The 20,936-nt window shown below is 40.1% G+C and overlaps 1 protein-coding gene and 1 non-coding gene across 4 annotated transcripts in view; one reads left to right on the top strand and one right to left on the bottom strand.

Annotated features, from left to right (window-relative positions):
* The window catches only part of ITPR2 (inositol 1,4,5-trisphosphate receptor type 2), a 563,379-nt gene that overhangs the window by 236,121 nt on the left and 306,322 nt on the right, over positions 1-20,936 (top strand). For all 3 annotated transcript variants that reach the window (XM_043881798.1, XM_043881799.1, XM_043881800.1), the window contains 2 exons: positions 17,028-17,117; positions 17,231-17,356. In XM_043881798.1, the coding sequence (XP_043737733.1) occupies positions 17,028-17,117; positions 17,231-17,356 (216 nt within the window). The remainder of the gene's footprint in view (positions 1-17,027; positions 17,118-17,230; positions 17,357-20,936) is intronic.
* On the bottom strand, positions 342-413 carry TRNAY-GUA. Its single transcript has one exon. It is a non-coding gene; the product is annotated as a tRNA-Tyr (tRNA).

Here is a 20,936-nt window from a genome sequence, read left to right as displayed (position 1 = left end):
TTATCAGTTTCTCCTAAGTCTATTTTATAGATACATATAAATTTTAAATTGTTTTTAACTAGAAACAAAAACATTTTATCATTTGTGAGTTATTTTCTTCCACTTGTTTTCTTTACTGAGTGAGCTACAAGGGAAGCCCCACTTGTTTTAATATTGTTCCATGTCTTCGGGCAGCATTACTACTGTTGAGAAGTTTACCATGTATTGAATGTGGTGTTTAGTCACTAAGTCGTGTCCAACTCTTGTGATCCCATAGACTATAGCCTGCCAGGCTCCTCTGTCCATGGGATTCTCCAGGCAAGAATACTGGAGTGGGTTGCCATTTCCTTCTCCAGAGGATCTTCCCAACCCAGGGATTGAACCTGGGTCTCCTGCATTACAGGCAGATTCTTTACCAACTTAGCTACAAGGGAAATCTTGTATTGAATAGTGGTGCTTTGATTCTGATCTTACAACTGTTCGGTCTTTTCATTCATATCTGACTCTTTGTATGTTACTTAAACCTTATTATTTCTTTCATATCTATTAGTGTCTTTTTTATATTTCCCATACCTGAGACTTTGTGCTGAATTTGAATAATTTCTTTAGCCTTGTCTGAGTTGCTTTTCAGGCATGTCTTATTTGTAGCTAACTTCACTTCTTGACTTTTAAAAATTTCAGCCATTATACTTTATCACACCTGTGATTTGATTAAAAAATCTTTTTGGTCATTTTTATTATCTGTTGTCCCTTGCTAATTTTTGTGATTCCATGTGGCTATTTTATGGCCTTGTATGTAATACTAATTCCAGGATCTCAAGTACTTGTGAATTTCTTATGATTTTTACACTTATTTCATTATGTATTTGGTCATCTTTGATTATGAGCTCATATCTTCATTTAATAGACTTTGTTTTTAGAGCAGTTTTAGGTTTAGAGAAACACTAAAGTATAGTGAAAGTATAGTGAATGCCCATACATCCCCTCCTTCCTTCCCTTCAGTTTTCTATTATTAGTGTGTGTGCAAGATAAGTTGCTTCAGCCGTGTCCCGCTCTTTGAGAGCCTATGAACTGTAACCTGCCAGGCTCCTCTGTCCATGGGATTCTCTAGGCAAGAATACTGGAGTGGATTGCTGTGCCCTCCTCCAGGGGATCTTCGTGACCCAGGGATCAACTGAGTCTTCTATGTCTCCTGTGTGGCAGGCAGGTTCTTTACCACTGGTACCACCATTAATTAATATGGTGCATTTGGTGCAATTGATAAGCCAATACTGATATGTTATTATTGACCAAAGTTCATAGTTTACTTCAGGTTTTGCTCTTTGTTGGAAAGGCTACCCACCCACTCCAGTATTCTGGCCTGGAGAATTCCATGGACTATACAGTTCATGACGCTGCAAAGAGTTGGACACGACTGAACGATTTTCACTTTCACTTCACACACACAGAACAGAAAGGAAGCAAAGCCTGGATCCCAAGGAAGATGGAAGGTCTGACCAGAAACCTGTGTTAGAACCAAGAGTACCTAAAGGAAACACCCACAGTGATAAACCAGGGAAATGCGTGCGTAGAAGAGCAAAGTGTTTTGGCTTGATCAAAGCCAAAATGGGGAGGAAAACTCTCTTGAGCTCAAGACAAGTGCACTTGCGCTCAAGATTTGAGACTAGAATTTCCACTAGTAAAAGGCCCCAAAAGTTCCAAGTCAAAAACTCTTTTTAACATATTCACAAAATGTCATATCCCAAAGTGGCTCTGTAAGGCAAATGAAATCTTCTCTGGGTTAAACAAACCCCAGAGGAACTCACATATTTCAAGGAATCTAAGTTCATAACACACTTTTAAATTTACTAAATATGTAAATAAACACATTCCCAACGACTTCTACAAAAGTAGCCAAGTTAAAACTCAAATGGCCCTCCTATTACAAAACCACTAGATCCTAGATACAAAACTTATTTTAAGTATATTTCTGGGCTCACTGGAAACAGAGGACAGCTCTAAAAGACTCCACCCTCCATCTGTTATCACTGTTGTTTAGTCGCTCGGTCATGTCCGATTCTTTGTGACCCCACGAACCACAACACGCCAGGTTTCCCTGTCCACTATCTCCCAGAGCTTGCTCAAACTCATGTCCATTGAATCAGTGATGCCATCCAACCAGGTCATCCTCTTTCTCACTCTCCATCTACCAAGTAAGAAGAGTAACCTCAAACCTGATCAGAGAGTTCTAAGCTTCTGGGCAACATGGTAAGTTTCCTTGAAGACGAATGCCAGTAACTGCAACTCAGAAAGACAAGTTAACTCTAAGCAAATAATCAAGACTGGGGCGCTAAATTCGACTCCTGCCTTCAGACGTCTCAGGCACACAGCGCCCTCTGGCCACAGGTTGAGGTAATCATGCATACTGTAAGGAGCAGAACATTCCAGCTTTCAGCCCCCAAGATACCAACTCAAAACCTACACCCAAATATTTACAGCAGCTTTACACAAAATGGCCCCAAATTGGAAGCAATCAGAGGTCTTTTAATAGATAAATTGGGATAAATAAACTTTAGTGTATCCAGACAACGGAGTAGTATTCAGCGATAGAAAGTGCTTACAGGTTACAAAAGGACACGAAAGAACCTCAAAAGTATATTGCTAAATGAAAGAAGCCAGTCTGAAAAAGGCTGAGTGCCAAAGAACTGATGCTTTAGAATTGTGCTGCTGGAGGAGACTCTTGAGAGTCCTTTGGACAGCAGGGAGATAAAATCAGTCAATCCTAAAAGAAGTCAACCCTGAATATTCATTGGAAGGACTGATGCTAAAGCTGAAGCTCCAACACTTTGGCCACCTGATGCAAGAGCTGATTCACTGGAAAAGACCCTGATGCCGGGAAAGACTGAAGGCAGGAGGAAAAGGGGTCAACAGAGGATGAGATGGTTGGATGGCATCACCGACTCAATGGACATGAGTTTGAGCAAGTTCCAGGAGATGGTGATGGACAGGGAAGCCTGGCGTGCTGCAGTTTGTGGGGGTGCCAAAAGTCAAACACGAGTGAACAACTGAACAACAGTGAAGTCTGAAAAAGCTACATATTGTATGACTCCAGCTGTATTCTGGAGAAGGAAAAACTATACATGAGACAGTAAAATGATCATGGGTTCCTCAGAGGTTCTGGGGTGTAGAGATTAAAAAGAGAGGAACAAACAGGTAGAGCAGAGAGGAATTTTAGGGTGATGAAACTCTTCTATATGATACTATACATAGCATTACACATGTATCAAAACCCATAGAGTCTAACAACACACAAGGTGAAAGTGAAAGTCACTCATTCATGCCCAACTCTGCGTTGTGTGTCTGTGTGACAAGTTAAAACTCAATTGTTGGTTATCAACTCTGGCTGATGCCCTAAAGGCCAACAAATGGGTCAGTGCTTGATTATTACTTGGAAATGTCATGTATTTTTATGGTTTCTGGCCTCCATTTGTTTCTTTCTCGTAACAGGAGATGGTTTGGGACTTCCCTGGCGGTCCAGTGGTTAGGAATTCGCCAGCCAGTACAGGGGACATGGGTTCGACCCTTGGCCTGGGAAGCTTTCACATGCTGTGGGGCAACTAAGCCTGTGTGCCACAGCTCCTGAGCCCACACGCTGCAGCTACTGAAGCACGGTGCTCTAGAGCCTGCCCTCTGCAACAGGAGAAGCCAGCATAGTGAGAGGCCCACGCGCTGCAAGGAAGAGTAGCCTCCACTTGCGGCATTGCTCGCAGCAGTGAAGACAGTGCAGCCAAAAACAAACAAGAGAGAGAGAGTTTAAATGTTGTTTTTATCCATCACTTCTGGATGTTGTGTAATCAGAGGGATTTCTCTTTATTTCTACTTCAGACAGTTCTCAGAAGTAGAAAATTCTTCTGTATTTTGAACCCATGTATTTATCCTTGTAAGATCTTTTTGCTGATGCTAGATTTGAGTCAGTGTGGACCATGTCTGGGGCTTCCCCTGTGGCTCAGCGGTAAAGAACCCGCCTGAGTGCAGGAGACACAGGAGACTCAGGTTCGATCCCTGAGTTGGGAAGATCCCCTGGAGGAGGGCATGGCAATCTACTCCAGTATTCTTGCCTGGAGAATCCCATGGACAGAGGAACCCGGTGGGCTGTAGGGTCACAGAGAGCTGGACGCGACTTAAGTGACCAAACACACATGCATGATCAGACCATATCTGAACCTGCTCTACTTGATTGCTTTCATGTTTCTCCAGAGCACCACTCTTCTTTTGAACATTCTGCTAAAGGTTCAACTTCATACCTTCACCATCATGCTTCCATGCCTTTGTACACACCTGAATTTCTTCTTTTCCTTTCTTAACATTTGCTAAATAGAATCAAATCTAATATTTGAGATACGATGCTCGTTCTCAAAGATGACACACACAGAACAACACCCAGAAAACAGTAAGACAAATGTATGATTAAATATTGAACTGTTGTATCACAGAAAAGGGAGATCAGTGTGGGCGTGACTGTGTGGAGAAGGCTTCACTGTTTTACTTATTTATTTATGGCTGATCTGGGTCTTCATTGCTGCACAGGCTTTTGTATAGTTAGGGCAAGCAGGGGCCTCTCTCCAGTGGTGGTGCAGTGGCTTCTCATTGCATGGCCTCTCCTGTTGCTGAGCATGGGCTCTAGGGCAGACGGGCTTCAGTAGTTGTGGCTTGAGGGCTCAGTGGTTGCAGCTCCCCAGCTCTAAAGCACCGGCTCAATAGCTGTGGTGCCCTCGGGCTTAGTTGCTGTGTGGCAAGTGGGCTCCTCCCCCGACCAGGGATCAAACCGCCTCTGCTGCATTGGCAGGTGAAGTCTTTACCAGTGAGGCACCAGGGAAGCCCGGCTTCACTGTTTTAAAAGGTTGGGACCTAATTAAATGTAAAAGCTTTTGCACAACAAAGGAAACTATAAGCAAGGTGAAAAGACAGCCCTCAGATTGGAAGAAAATAATAGCAAACAAAGCAACAGACAAAGGATTAATCTCAAAAATATACAAGTAACTCCTGCAGCTCAATTCCAGAAAAATAAATGACCCAATCAAAAAATGGGCCAAAGAACTAAACAGACATTTCTCCAAAGAAGACATACAGATGGCTAACAAACACATGAAAAGCTGCTCAACATCACTCATTATCAGAGAAATGCAAATCAAAACCACAATGAGGTACCATTACACGCCAGTCAGGATGGCTGCTATCCAAAAGTCTACAAGCAATAAATGCTGGAGAGGCTGTGGAGAAAAGGGAACCCTCTTACACTGTTGGTGGGAATGCAAACTAGTACAGCCGCTATGGAGAACAGTGTGGAGAGTTCTTAAAAAACTGGAAATAGAACTGCCATATGACCCAGCAATCCCGCTGCTGGGCATACACACTGAGGAAACCAGATCTGAAAGAGACACGTGCACCCCAATGTTCATCGCAGCACTATTTATAATAGCCAGGACATGGAAGCAACCTAGATGCCCATCAGCAGATGAATGGATAAGAAAGCTGTGGTACATATACACCATGGAATATTACTCAGCCGTTAAAAAGAATTCATTTGAATCAGTTCTAATGAGATGGATGAAACTGGAGCCCATCATACAGAGTGAAGTAAGCCAGAAAGATAAAGACCAATACAGTATACTAACACATATGTATGGAATTTAAAAAGATGGTAACGATAACCCTATATGCAAAACAGAAAAAGAGACACAGATGTACAGAACAGACTTTTAGACTCTGTGGGAGAAGGCGAGGGTGGGATGTTCTGAGAGAATAGCATTGAAACAAGTATACTATCAAGAGTGAAACAGATCACCAGCCCAGGTGGGATGCATGAGACAAGTGCTCGGGGCTGGTGCACTGGGAAGACCCAGAGGAATCTGGTGGAGAGGGAGGTGGGAGGGGGGTTCAGGATGGGGAACACATGTAAATCCATGGCTGATTCATGTCAATGTATGGCAAAAACCACTACCATATTGTAAAGTAATTAGCCTCCAACTAATAAAAAATTTTTTTTTTCTTTTCCAGCTTTACTGAGACATACCTGACATGTACTATTGTATGTTTCATGTGTACAAACTAATGCCTTCATCCACTTCTATATTATGAATAAAGTTAGTGAATACTTCAAAAAAGAACAAAAAAAATAAATAAAAGGTTGGGAGGATTTCCTTAGCTAGTAACTCAGGAATAATCACGAGAGAAGCAGAACTCAACAGGAGTAAGTAATTTGTATTTGAAGTGGCTGGAGATTGGGAACCCTTGAAGATTTGGGGGAAGGATGGCTCAACAAAAAGAGCCTAAAGGTGGGGACCAGTTAGGAGCCTCCTGTTCAAATTCAGATGTGAGGTTAGGTGAGCATGAGCTCAGGAGGCAGAAGTGGAAATGGACGTAAGAAGAGAAGCCAGGAGAATGGTACATTTCCTGCCTGGATTAATATAGGAAGAAAAAGTGAGAAACTACAGAGTTACTAAGGTGTACACAGCCAAATAATCTATGTTATGCAATGAACCAACTGCCAGAGATGGTGACAATTTATTGTAAACAGGATGAAATATATCACAATATCAATGGAAACAGCCAGTAGCAGGCAGCAGGCACTCTGCAAGCCGGTACAGATAATAATCCTTTGTTGTGTCGTAAATCTTCACAAAGGCTCTACACACGGGATGATTGCCATTGTTTTAAAACAGCTCATAGTGGTCTAACTTTGTGCCTGCTTAGACATCAGAAAACCAGATAACAGTACAGTGAGTCTCATTTTGGTAATAAGAAATATTTCCAATAGCATAAAAGTATTTTTTTCCCCCCTCAGTGATAAATTTTGTTTATTTGGGTCAATAACTGAACTGAACTGCCATGCCTTTCTTAGTCACATCAGTCATGTCTTGACTCTTTGTGACCCATGGACTGCAGCCTGCCAGGCTCCTCTGTCCATGGAATTCTCCAGGCAAGAATACTGGAGTGGGTTGCTATTTCCTCCTCCAGGGGATCTTCCTGATCCAGGGATTGAACCCACATCTCTTGCATTGGTAGGTGCATTCTTTACCACTGAGCCACCTGGGAAGCTGTGATAATCCACCTACTAACATTACCAAATCTCAGTGTAACCAAAATTATCCTAGTATTGTAGTTGATCTCGTGTAAACACAATGGAGGATGGGGTAGATTGGGTCTTCTGGTAAGCTCACTGCATCCCTAGTACCTATGAGCTTTGTTACCTATTACATCTTACAGGGTTTCCCTATTAACTTACCTTCAAGGGCATTAAAAAGGGCATTGTTGCTGAAAACTTAAAAGCTAGGGTATAACAAGTTGAAAGTCTCTGTAGCATTACTAGTTCATCACATTCAAATGCATGTTGACTTCTAAATATAAGAAGGAGGGATTAACTCAGGAAATCAGATCTGAGTGGGTTAAATCAGGATTGCCCTTTATGCTCATCTGTCTCTTTATAAAGAATTGAAAAGCAAGCCATGGAGGCATCACAGGACTTCTAACAGAAGTTCCCACTTGTGTTAAATATTTTGGTTGTTAATTTTCCTTCACAATGATTGTGCTTCTGTGTCTGTGTATGTATATGTATTTATCTCTACAAATGGTTGCCTGCTCCTTTAAAAAAAAAATAAAAGGGCGGCGGGGGGCCTTCTCTCCTGGCTCAGATGGTAAAGAATCTGCCTGCAGTGCAGGAGACCCAGGTTCAATCTCTGGGTCCAGAAAATCACCTGGAGACGGAAACAGTATTCTTACCTGGAAAATTCCATGGATAGAGGATTCTAGCAGGCTGTAGTCTGTGGGGTCTCAAAGAGTTGGACACAACTGAGTGACTAACATTAAAAAAAAAAAAAAAACTTAGTCTTCACAATCTAAAGTCTGATGTTTATTTTAAACTGTCTAGTTTTTCCATCAAGGACTGTTTTTTCCTTTGGGGGTTTCTAATTGATTTTTTTCATATCTCTGCATTCAAGATTCCTATCTGCGTGTTTTCACTTCATAATTTTTTTTGTCCTTTTAATAGGTGTGTGATGCAAGGGGCAGATTAACTGGGAAGTGTCCCTGGGGGCTTACTCTGGGTTGCCTAGGCAGCAAGCTGGCTGGCTGTTTCCTGGAGTGGGGGTGGGGAGATGGGGCAGGAGCGTCTCTCCCGAGAGGCCCTGCACTGATCTGACTTCTCAGGAGGACCCCTGGCTCTTGCCTCTCAGCAGGAGGAGTCTCATTTGTATGGGCCTCATAGCTGGTGATCCTGATCAATTCCTGCAAACAGCAGGCACCTAAATCCAAACTGCCTGGTGCCCAGGATGTTTTGTGTACCTTCAGAGACCCCTTATTCTCCGGCTTGCCCTGTGAGAAGTTGTGCCGAGATGGGGTGGAGGTTGTTAGTCAGAAATGTAGACCCCGGGATGGCGTCCAGCAGAACAGTCACACCTCTCTAGGGTGATTGAAGACTGGGGGACACATGCCTTCCCTTCTCAGCTGACCCTTGGTTTGCATCTCCCCTCTCCCCGCCGCCCCACCACCCTTCCCCAGTAAGACTCTCCCCGGTCCCTGCCAAGTGATGCTGTGATGCTGACCATGCGGCAGCCACATGGGGGTCCACCTGGGGTGAGAGGGGTTATTCCTCATTTTATCTCTATGATTATTTTTTTTTCCATTCTTTACTATTTTATTTTAATGAGCAATACATTAACGTACATCAAAGATCCAAAGGTGTGAAAGTGTAGAGAGTGGAAAGTCGGCTTCCTCACTCTGTCAGCAATCCAGTCTGCTCCCCAGTAGCAGTTATTTTCATATAGCTCCTTCTAGTAATTTTATTTTATTTTTTTGCATGTCTTAATTTTATTATTTTAGTATCTATGATTATTGTAAACATGTGCTTGTGTATGCTAAGTTGCTACAGTCGTTTCTGACTCTTTGTGACCTCATGGACTGTAGCCCTCCAGGGTTCTCTGTCATGGGATTCCCCAGGCAAGAATACTGGAGTGGGTTGCCATTTTCTCCTCCAGGGGATCTTCCCGACCCAGGGATCAAACCCCAGTCTCTTAGATCTCTTGCATTGGAAGGCAGGTTCTTTACCACTAGCATCACCTGGGAAGCCCATTTTAAACATCCTTAAAGGTCCTTTCAGAAGGTTTCTTAATTGTTTCATTTTCCTGGGAAGAACAGTCTCATTTTTTAGTTTTTTGTTATCTACCTTAGCATTCGCTTTCCTCGGAGGTATTTAAATTTTAGTTTGCAGGTTTATCTTTCTGAGAGAATGAACTTAGTTCCTTCCTTCCTTCTCTCCCTCCCCTTTTGCTTCCCTTCTTTGCTTTCCCTCTGCTTTTCTGTCTACAGCCCTTCCTTGTTTGATGGTTTCTGTCTTACCTCCACATCCCGTTACTCTTTAAAAGCAAAGCCGAGTTTACATTCTTTGCTGACCACTTCTGATCTTTTTTCTTTGGTGAGGCAAACAGGCAAGGGGGCTGTTCGCTCTCGAAGGATATCTTGAAAGAAAGCTATGCTTTCCCAAGTGTTAGGACTTTTGATTCTGCACAGCAGGGAAATAGTTTTATATAAACTTGGTTTCTCTGGCAAAACTTGTGATTGACCAGCTGACTCTTGGCAAAAGAAACTGATTGAATGTCTAACCTTCATGGCTGGGTACAGGAAGTGTCCATGAGTTTCAGACAGAATCTTCCTAGATGATCTGACTTACGCGGAACTCTGGTAATTGGATAGAGAACTTTTATCCATTCATTTGGGAGAGTGGCTTGCGTGAATTTTCTTTTTATGGAATTTGTTTTCTTCATTTTCTGTTTTTGACCTTGACCTTGTATATTTATTTTACTTGGTTATATCAGATTACATATTTCTGTCCTTTATGTCTGAGCTGATGTTACTGAAGGTGATTTCGGCACATGAGTGTCACTTTAATAAGTCCTTTAACAAAACATGCAGCTGAAAACTAATTTTTAGTCTTGAGCCAAATGCTACTTATACACATCCTCATTCTATTTGGCTGTAATGCAAATTCTTAAATGTAGTGCTTTTATTTCCTGAATTGGTTTCTTTGAATTATTTCCGGGATAAGAATGTTTTTCTCCCTCTTGTCTTCTGGCCTGCATTTAAAATTTAATGCTGTTTTATTATTTCCCTTCATGTTGTAGAGAAAGTTACTATTTTATTCATTTTTTCCACTTTGCCATTTGTTCTCAATTTCATTTGAATTTGGTGATCTCAGGTGCCTTTGGCCTCCAGCAGCTTGAAGCAGGGTTTCGGTTGCTGGCTAGAGATTGAGGTCAATCTTCGGCAGTGAGAACGCTGAATCCACGCAACTAGACCTCAAGGGACCAGTGCCCAGTGACAAGGCCCTGGCCCGTCAGCTATGTAGAAATGAATTTCCACATAGAGATGGAAAGCAGTGAAAGAAGTAAAGTGTTTTAATAAGCACCCTTCCTAATGGAAGAGAAAGAATACGTGTGGATAGACACATGGGTGGTCTCAGAGAGAGAGTCGTGCCCTCATGGAGGTTTGAATCCCTTTTATGGAGCATTTATTCTGGGTTTCCTTTGGCCAGTCATCTTGCTTTGCCTGGTTCCGAGTCCATATTTGGTATATCTCAGGGTCCTCCCATATGAGTGCACACGGCTCTTAGCCAAGATGGATTCTAGTAAAGGGGCCTATGGGTAGGTTGAGATCACTTACTAAAATGTGATGCCCCCTCTCTTTTGATCTCCAAGGAGCCTTTCTGTGCATATGTAGTCAGGGAGGTCTCCTTGACTTCGAGAATGAGAAATATGTGGCCCCATCTCTTACCTGGACAGGGCTCACCTCGTCTCTTGCTCCTGCTAATTTAGAGTATCTGTCCACAGGGGAGAAACCAGCCGTTCACCCTGAGGCCCAGCTAGCTCCTGCCTCATTGGTAGCGAGGAGTCCAACTTCCTATGTTTTTTTCCCTCAGCAAGTGGCTTAGAAGGAAATTACAGAAGTTGATTCATTCAAATCAGAGCACACCTATGGCCCTGGGCCAGATAACAACATTTCTGTAATGACTGCTTGCTAAAGAGGGAGTTGAGAGAAGGTGCTGGTTTCTCCCCCCGCTTCTGTCCACGCAGCCCTCTGCTCACAGCCGCGTCGGGGTTTGCTCTGAGATGACTGCGCTCGGGTCGGGTTGCTTCCCTCACGTATGTCAGGTGCTAGGCATATTCTCTAAGGGCTCTGTTGCGTTGCTGTTTTCACTTCCCGCACAGTGCTTTGTTATTCTTGGTCACCCTGCTAACTAAAGGGTTGCCTTTCCTTTCTACGTTTTATATAACACTGCTGAGGATCATGTTAAAAAGTATTATAGCTTCCCTGGTGGCTCAGTTGGTAAAGAACCGGCCTGCAAGGCAGGAGACCTGGGTTCAATCCCTGGATCAGGAAGATCTCCTGGAGAAGGAAATGCCAACCCACTCCAGTATTCTTGCCTGGAAAATTCCATGGACAGAGGAGCCACGACTGAGTGACTAAACCACCAAAGTATTATAGAAAGTATTATATAAAAAGTATTATACATGACTGTGCTATAGTGGGTTCTTATTGCACGCCTATGAAAACAGCTCTTAGTTTACACTGAACATACCTGTCGTCAGTACCTTCCCTGTTTTTCTGAGTATCACTTTAAGCAAAGAGAAAGCACTCCAGTGGCACACCTTTTTTTGTTACTTTATCAGAGATATTGATAGTCAAAGAGATTTGTGGTGTTTTCTAGGACATCTGATTAAACATCATCAAATACTAATTAAAATGACATCAAATGAATAAAAAAAAAATGTCAATATTTGTATTTGTCTTGGGACAAAGGGAAATCAAACAGGTTTGGAGTAATACTAAGAGTATGGTTTACCCTCTAGAAGGGTAGGAATTTGTGCCTGGGTTGAGGGAAATCTGGAGGAAGGTTACCTGCCAGTGTTAATGTCTTCACCAAGTCTTAGAGCAACCTTAGGCGTCAACCAGGAAAGCCGAAACTGTCGATCATGACCCCATGAGGGTCTGTATTAGCTTTACTGGCAAGGTCAGATAATTAGATTCAGGATGATGTAAGAGTTTCTGCAAACCCTTGAGTATCATCCTAAATGGCTGGTATGTGATGTAACTTTTAGATGGATGGGAGAAAAAGAATACCTCATCCTCCCACGGCAGAGCTATCATTCAGTTGTCTGAAGGAGGTGATATTTAATATGAAGAGCTTCAATTAAATTATAATCTGGTTGGTCAGTCAAGCATCAAAGTCTGATTATTAGATTTTTTTTTTTTTTTTAGTGTTTTGGAGGGAGGTGAGAAGGAGAAAGGGTGGCATTTTACATCTGAAGTTGGGAGGAGGGTGATTGGTAAATGATGCCACTGATTAGGTTGAGTAGTAGATACAAGAAGAGAAGGCTAGGGATCCAGATGGTGAGTGGAATGCTTTCCAGTCTTGCTGACTTGATGACATTGCTGAAGAAGGACATCATTTCACTTCACTGCAAAGAAATGCATTGAACTATTTTCATCACAGCTGTGGTAGATGCAGGCATTTCTACATTGTAGGATTTGGAAAGTTCTTTTTTAAAAGTGTTATTGACCTTGTTTAAATTAAGGAGCCAGATCCTCAATAACTTGTGCCCATGTTTAATTCACCATATAATTCATACAATATTATTTTCTTATATCATTTTTGCTATTTATCTAAAAAGAGTTTCCTTGCCTGATGCAAAATAAGTGTGGGAGCAACGTGATGTTCAGAGCCAGTATTTGCTTAGGTATTCACTCTGAGCCTGTCTAGATCCATGCTGACCATCTAATTTCTAGACTCTTCCAGAAATTTCTAGACCCTTCTAAACCATCCTTGCTATGCTGTTTCTGAATATACTGCTTTATGTTATTGTTGTTGTTCAGTCACTAAGTCATGTCTGATTCTTTGTGACCCCATGGACTGCCACACACCAGGCTTCCCTGCCCTTCACTATCTCCCTGAGTTTGCTCAAACTCAAGTCCATCGAGTTGGTAATGCTATCCAACCATCTCATCCTCTGTCATACCCTTCTCTTCCTGCCCTTGATCTTTCCTAGCATCAGGGTCTTTTCCAGTGAGTTGGCTCTTCACGTCAGGTGGCCAAAGTATGTTACAGTATATACTATGCAATTAAAAATCAAGCTACCTCAATAAAATCACTTGACTAAGTGGTTCCCATATTCCATTAGAGGAAATAAATTCAAGTTCTTCCAGATGATAGGAAACAATTACGGTAAAGTACAAGTATTTTTGCAGTGCCTTTCTTCATCACTGTTGTCAAAAGCATAATTTAGATATTTACTATAAGCATGACACTATTCTCAGTGTTACACATTTTTTTCCTGAGCCTCCTCAACTCTGGGATTCTGCATAAATTACACTTCTACATTTTACACCTTATTAATATATTGTCATTAGAATAGAGTCAGGACTTTTTAGATTTAGCCACTAACCTAGGGACAAAGTAGTATAAGATATAAAAAAATATAATCAATTTCTTTCCTTTCTGGAGGAAGATAGGTCAACTTTACTTGGAGCATCTTGGCATTAAATAAGAAAATAAAACCTAACTGTAGTTATATAGTTTGCATATTTCTTAAATTCCCCTGATCACTGCTTTGGGATAATCCAGATGTTCTATGAGTTAATATTTTTGTTTGGTTTAATTACATTGAATTATTTTCTGAAATTAAAAGGGGCCGTTCATTGAATTCTCCAGCATTGCCTCCTTTGTTGACTGCTGGCAATTTTAAATTAAAATAATTTTTCTTTATAATTCCTATACTTAGGAAGTTTAGCATTGTCTACATCCTCCCTTGGGCAGAACTAAAGAGCATAACTTTTGTAATGTAGTACATCTTCCCTGAGATTACTTTTCTTAAAACAAGACAGTTGCTTTTTCTGCAGGCCGTTGCTTGAGAAATAGACTTAAATATATCTGCCAAAGCTTTGCCTATATATTTGACTGATTTTTTAAAAAGTTGAAATATATCAGAAAGACCTCCTTTCCACCTGAGGAGCGTTGTCAGTCTTTAGACTTGGTAACATCTTAATCTTGGATTGCAATACAAACTTAGTTTTCTTTAATATTTTTTCTCTTCCAGAAAAAAATGAATGTGGCCTTTTTAAATTCAACCTTCACCTTTGTGATCAGAAAAAGGAAATTAAATTATATTTCTACCTTTGCAATTTCTACTTTTCATCAATAAATTATTTTTCTATCAAGTAGAAACCCTGTTTGTCTCATGCTGTGACCTCCAACCTCTTCCATCCAAATAGCTTCCATTCATATGAGGCACTGGGGCCCTTTCCCTCTTCTATTAATACATTGGCCTCACTTACGTATATATTTTTACATTTTCTTCTGTAACTTTTTTGGATTTACTTAGTGTTTATTGTCTTGTAGATACTATCTCCCGTTCTTTTTCCTCTTTTGTTTACCTAGGGTGGAAATTGGATTGCTTTCATTTCCTTCCTAGGATTTATTAGCATAGATGACACAACCCTGGAAGGTAATAGGAACAGTGTTAATACTCTCAGTGTTTTTATTCTTGACTTTTTGTGGTTCCAGTTCCATTCAGTGAAAGAGACAGGTGGTCAGAAAATCTTGGAGAATATCCTGTCATAATAAAACAAAGTGGAATTTAAAGACAGTGGTAGTGAACCAGAGAATCAGATGCTAAAGACAATTTTAGTAATTGTGAGTCATTGACACATAAGACAATTTTAGTACAGTAGATTATTCTTTTGAGAAACTTAGTGGGGGTAGTAATCCAAGATGCAAGATGACTTCCCAGAATGCGCCGTGTCATGGGAAGTGCTCAGTTAGCCTCAACTTGGGTTGTCATTTCAGAGAGTTCAGAAAGAATCAGTAGAGGATAGAAACAGTTCACCTGGAGAAACAGTGATGACTCAGAGAGAAAAGGCAGGGGAGATGGAATTTAAAAATCTGAGTTTCAAAAGTTCTTTTTCTCTGAGACATAGCAGGGAATGCAGACAGTTTTGTGGATGATACCGGATGTTTTCAAATGTAGAAGAGACAGCATCATGTAGGGGAATTTTCTTATGCTCAGTAAAATGAGAGAAGAGTTACTTGCTAAGATGGAGTTCAGATCGGGAGCCTCCATCTTGGACTATGTTTGCTTGGAGAAAAGTCAGAGAGACATGGAGCTTACTGAGCAGTGGTGATAACTCCATACCTGACCAAGTCACTCGCTTGCTTGAAACCTTGGATCAGAAATCTTTGACTCACAAGGAAAACACAGTGATTTTTCTTTCTTGGTTTGCATTTATTTTGTGATTTGTCATGGAGTGCAGTAGGAAAAATAGGGACAAATAAAATTGTATCAATTAACTTCATTTTTTTTTTTCAACTTTCTCCTAAGTTTAGATTACCTGGAGAAGGAAATGGCAACCCACTGCAGTGTTCTTGCCTGGAGAATCCAAGGGACAGAGGGGTCTGGTGGGCTGCTGTCTGTGGGGTTGCACGGGGTCAGACACGACTGAAGCGACTTAGCAGCAGCAGCAGCAAGCTTAGGTTGGCGTCCCATTTAACTGTGAGAGCCCAGCACCTTCAGTGTAGTCAGGAATACAGGGTGTTTTTTAAACCACATTGAACTTGATATTCATCCCAAATGCAGTTTTGCACTAGTTGTAAATCAGGGAGGTGGTCAGGCCCCACTCCACCTAACTGCCTACTTTTGCAGCATGCTTTGTCAGTTCTTGTCATTTTCTACACACCATTGTGCTTTCCTTTCTAGAACACTTTTGGGTAAGGTGACTTCACCTCACCGATGTCCCCTGCCCTTCCGCATGTCTCTCATACTTAACTGAATTGTTTTCATCATTCAAGACCTTGGCTTGAACTTGCCCTCCTTCATAAAGCTGTCTAAAATTATATCTGGTCTCCTTCTCTCTGTCTCTGTGAAAGCAAACTCTCTCAGTTCAGATCTTTATTTTCATATTTCTCCCTGCTTTCTTAGGTAGACTGTAATGTCTTATGGGAAGAACCGTATCTTCCATTTCTTTTATATCCATTCACCATTGTCTAGTACCAGGCATGCATTAAGGATTAGTAAATGTTTGGAGATTGTATTATAACTGGTGTTTTATTTTCATATGATGACTCCAATAATTGGTATTTAAAATATGTACACTCCTTAATATTCGTCTTTTATTGTGCTACTGCAGATAACGGTTGTTATAATAAAATGTTTCTGGTGTTGTAGGTCCTATTAATATACTCTGTTAATTTAAAATATTATTTTTAATTTACATTTTATTTCTTTTTTTTTTCATTTTCATGGTCTATATGTGGTTGTTCGGCCCCCAGTCATGACTCTTAAGAATGTCGTGGTGACCTGTCAGAGAATTCTTGGGTTCAGGTGTTTTTACCTCGCATCTCTGAAATTATGCTTCATTATAATATGCTCCTTCAGTCTTTTTATTTCCAGCAGTTTATCCCTGATAATAAAATTTTGCCTGCTGTGCCCTGAAATTTTACCATTCCTTTTTCTATAGGCCATATAAGGTCTGATACATTTAGCATAAGGAAATGCACTGAGAATGTTACCTGTTATTCCTTTTCCTTTCTAACTTACTCATTCATTATTAGTAATGCCATAGATCTTGTAATTTTTTTTTCTATTTTGGCTGCATTGGGTCTCCCCTGAGGCATGTGGGGGCTTTGCTAGTTGAGGCACATGGATTTAGTTGCCCCATGGCATATGAGATCTTACTTCCTCAACCAGGGATTGAACCGACATCTGCATTAGAAGGCAGATTCCACTGGACAACCAGGGAAGTCCCAGATCTTGTAATTTGGTTGTTACTGGGAAGTGGTCATTTGCATGACTCCTTGAAGCTAAGAAGCTTTTTATGAGATAAAAAAAAATACCAAAGAAACATTTAAGTTGAATAATAAATTCATCACAAAATAGTTTCAAAATGTATTTCTTATTTATTGCAAAAGAACCAAATCTATTACAAAGCTATACAGAACATAAAATACACCTTTGTGTTTATTTTAGGACTCAAACATTTTAAGTCCAGTGCAAGATGGAACAAAGAAACCTCAGATTGACAGCAATAAGAGCAACAACTATCGGATTGTAAAGGAGGTCAGCAACTAGTTTTATGTGGGTTTATATTTGTATGGCAAAAAAGTTTTGTCTGTTGATTATATTTAATATTGTATTTTCTGTGGTTAATGATTTTCTTCTTGTTTGGAAAGATTTTGATTAGGCTCAGTAAACTCTGCGTCCAGAACAAAAAGTGTCGCAATCAACATCAACGATTATTGAAAAATATGGGAGCCCATTCGGTAGTGTTGGATCTGCTGCAGATACCCTATGAAAAGGTGCGTTTTTAGGTTCTGTTTTCCTTTTTTAATTTTGGGGCAATTTCAGTATAGCAAAGTTGCAAATAATATTTTCCCCTGAACCCTTTGCAAGTAAGTTGCCAACCTGATGGCCCTACCTCCCCTGAGTCCTTTAGTATGTATTCCCTATGAATATCACCCCATAACACCCTTCCAGATTGAGAAGGACCATGGTATTCTGCTGCCATCTCATCCTCAGAAGCCATTCACATGCTCCCATCATCCCAATCACGTCCTGTTTGACAAAAAGATCCACTTCAGAAACAGGTGCTGTTTGGTGTCATGTCGATTTAAACCTCCTCATGCTGGACCTCTCATGACCTGGACACTTTTGAAGACAGGCCAGCGATTCTGAAGACTGCCTCTTCATTTGGATCATCTGACTTTGCCTCATGATTCGATTCAGTATGCATCTTTGGCAGGAACGTTACAGGAGTAACACTTAAGTTTTTCCCACCGTTTCCTATCAGACAGCGTGCAGTTTTGATTTGCCTCGTGACCGGTGATGTTTACTTGGGTCACTTGATAAAGATGGTGTCTGCCAGAATTCTCACTGTGAGCTACTCAGTTTTCCTCTGTAGTAAATATTTTGTGGCACAGTTCTTTGAAACTAAGTAAATATTCCAGTTTTGATGAAAATTTCTTTTTTTAAATCTTTTAAGTAATTTTTTTAAATTGGAAGACAGTAGCTTTACAATGTTGTGTTGATTTTTGCTGTCCAACAACATGAATCAGCTGTAAGTATACGCATATCCCCTCCTGTTTGAGCTTCCTCCCCCATGTATCCCACCCCTGTAGGTCATCACAGAACACTGAGCTGAGCTCCCTGTGCTATGCTGCAGCTTCCATTAGCCATCTATTTTTATTAAACCTTTTATTTATTCATTTATTTATTTGTTTGTTTTAGTATGGACTCATAGATGCTAATTTCACATGATAGGTTATATTAGGTTTCTATCATTATTTATTTTGATTGTCCCACATTGGGCCAATGGAGCCCCTTTGGGTTCGTTGCCTATCCTCTAACATGGCCTCATCAGTCTTCGAGTGATTCATCACTTAATTGCACGTTAAAATGTTCCAGGCTCACCTTGCATTTTTCTTGTTCCACCTGGAATTAGCTGTTTCTTCAGGAAGCTCCAGATCCATTTGGGGGAGAATGGTATTTGGGAGAAAAATTCTGAGAACTTAATGTACTTATTTCTGTGGGGGTTTTGCTTCTTCAGATCCTCTAAGTAGACAGATCTAGAGAATATATGTGTGTGAATATAATTACTCACTTACTAATATACTGTTTATAACTCATCTTCCACCATCTCTGCTCCCCCTTCCCCCGGATGAATGCCCTCTGCACTTCTCTCAAGCTCTGCCCTTCATCTGAGAGTAGATGCCCTGTTTATCTCTCTTGGAAACCAACCATGCCAGGCCATACACCCTTCCCACTTGGACTTTTCATTTCTCTTATTGAATTGGCCCCTGTTTGACCTAGTTGCATTTTAATATGTATATTTATAAGGTGGTATAATTCAAACTATGTTATAGAATACAGTAAAAGAATTATTGAAAAGCAGCCAAACGTATTAACTTCTTAGTATTTATAATTCAAATTATTATATCTTTGATATTGTAACACAGGCATATAACATGTAATGAAGTCCCTTTTTCTAAAAATGTAACTATAGTGTTGAGTGTTTTACTACTACTTTATGTTTGTGGGTTTTCTATTTTATTATTATATTTTTATTGAACTATTACTAATTTACAATATTATATTAGTTTCAGGTGTCCAGCAGAGTGATTTGAAATATTTTTGTAATCACAAAGTGATGTCAGCGTACAAAGTTATTACAGTATTATTGGCTATATTCCCTATGCTGTACATTACATCCTTTGTTTATTTTATAACTAATTTATTTTATAAGTGAAAGTCTGTAACTCTTAATCTTTCCCACCTATTCATCCCTCCATCCCACTCCACTCCGGTAACCATCAGTTTGTTTTCTGTATCTATGAATCTGTTTCTGTTTTGTTTGCTTGTTTATTTTCTCTTTTAGATTCCACATATAGGTGAACCCGTAGTGTTTGTCTTTTTCTGATTTATTTCAGTTACATAATACCTTCAAGGTTCATCAATGTTGTCACACATGACAAGATTCTGTTCTTTTCGGCTAAGTATTATTCCATTGTGTGTATATCTGTCTATCTATATATATGTGTGTGTGTGTGTGTGTGTATATATATATCTATCACATCTTCTTGACCCATTCATGGAGACTTAGTTTGCTTTTGTTATCTTGACCATTGTAAACAATGCTACAGTGAACATATGGGTGCATATATCTTTTTGAATTAGTGTTTTTGTTTTCTTCAGAAAAATACTCAAAGTGGAACTGCTGGATCATATGATAGTTCTATTTTTAATTTTTGAGGAAACTTTATACTGTTTCTGTAGTGGCTATATCAATTTATGTCTCCACCAATAATGCACAAGGGTTCCACTTTCTCTAAATTTTCACCAACACTTGTTACTGTTTTTGATAATAGTCTTTCTAACAGGTGTGAGTTGATATTTCACTGTGGTTTTGATTTGCACTTCCTTGATGATTGGGCTTCCCTGGTGGCTCAGCTGGTAAAGAATCCCCCTTCAGTGCAGGAGACCTGGGTTTGATCCTTGGGTTGGGAAGATTCCCTGGAGAAGGGAATGACTATCCACTCTAATATTCTGGCCTGGAGAATTCCATGGACTATAGTCCATGGAGTTGCAGAGAGTCGGACACAACCGAGCAACTTTCACTTTCACTTCCTTGATAGTTAGTTATGTTGAGCATCTTTTCATATGTTTGATGGCCATCTGTGTGTCTTCTTTGGAAAAAAATGTCTATTCAATGCCTTTGCCCATTTTTTTCTTTCTTTCTTTTTTTTTGATGTTAAGGTGTATGAGTTTTTTGTGTATTAACCCCTTATTAGATACATCATTTGCAAATATCTTGTTCCATTCAGTATTTTGCTTTTTTGTTTTGTTGATAGTTTCCTTTGCTGTGCCAAAACTTTTAAATTTGATTAGGTCCCATTTGTTTATTTTTGCTTTTGTTTCCCTTGCCTGAGGAGACATCCAAAAAGTATTGCTGAGACCAATGTCAAAAAGTATACGGCCTGTATTTCCTTCTAGGATTTTTATAATTTCAGGTCTTAGATTTAAGTCTTGAATCCATTTTGAGTCTGTTTTTGTATATGGTATAAGATAGCAGATTTTTTTGCATGTAGCTGTCCAATTTCACCAACACTAAGAAGTTCTCTTTTCCCCAAGGTGTATTCTTGTCTTCTTTTTCATTCTTTCCTGATACATTTTCCCCAGTCTCTTCATCAGTCTAGAATATCTAAACCAAGTGATTTTTAACTTGCATGACCTAAAATTTGAATAAAAGGATGAATTTTCCTACACATCACTGAAAAGCACATACAATGTAATATCATCTCTCTCAGAGCTCATCCCTAGGTTAATTGACCACATGTTTTGGGGTTTATCTCTGGGTGGTCTGTTCTGCTCCATTGATTTATG

This window comes from Cervus elaphus, chromosome 22, assembly GCF_910594005.1.
Source record: "Cervus elaphus chromosome 22, mCerEla1.1, whole genome shotgun sequence".
In the NCBI taxonomy this organism is placed as follows: Eukaryota; Metazoa; Chordata; class Mammalia; order Artiodactyla; family Cervidae; genus Cervus; species Cervus elaphus.
This window is presented reverse-complemented; position numbering and strand designations above follow the sequence as displayed.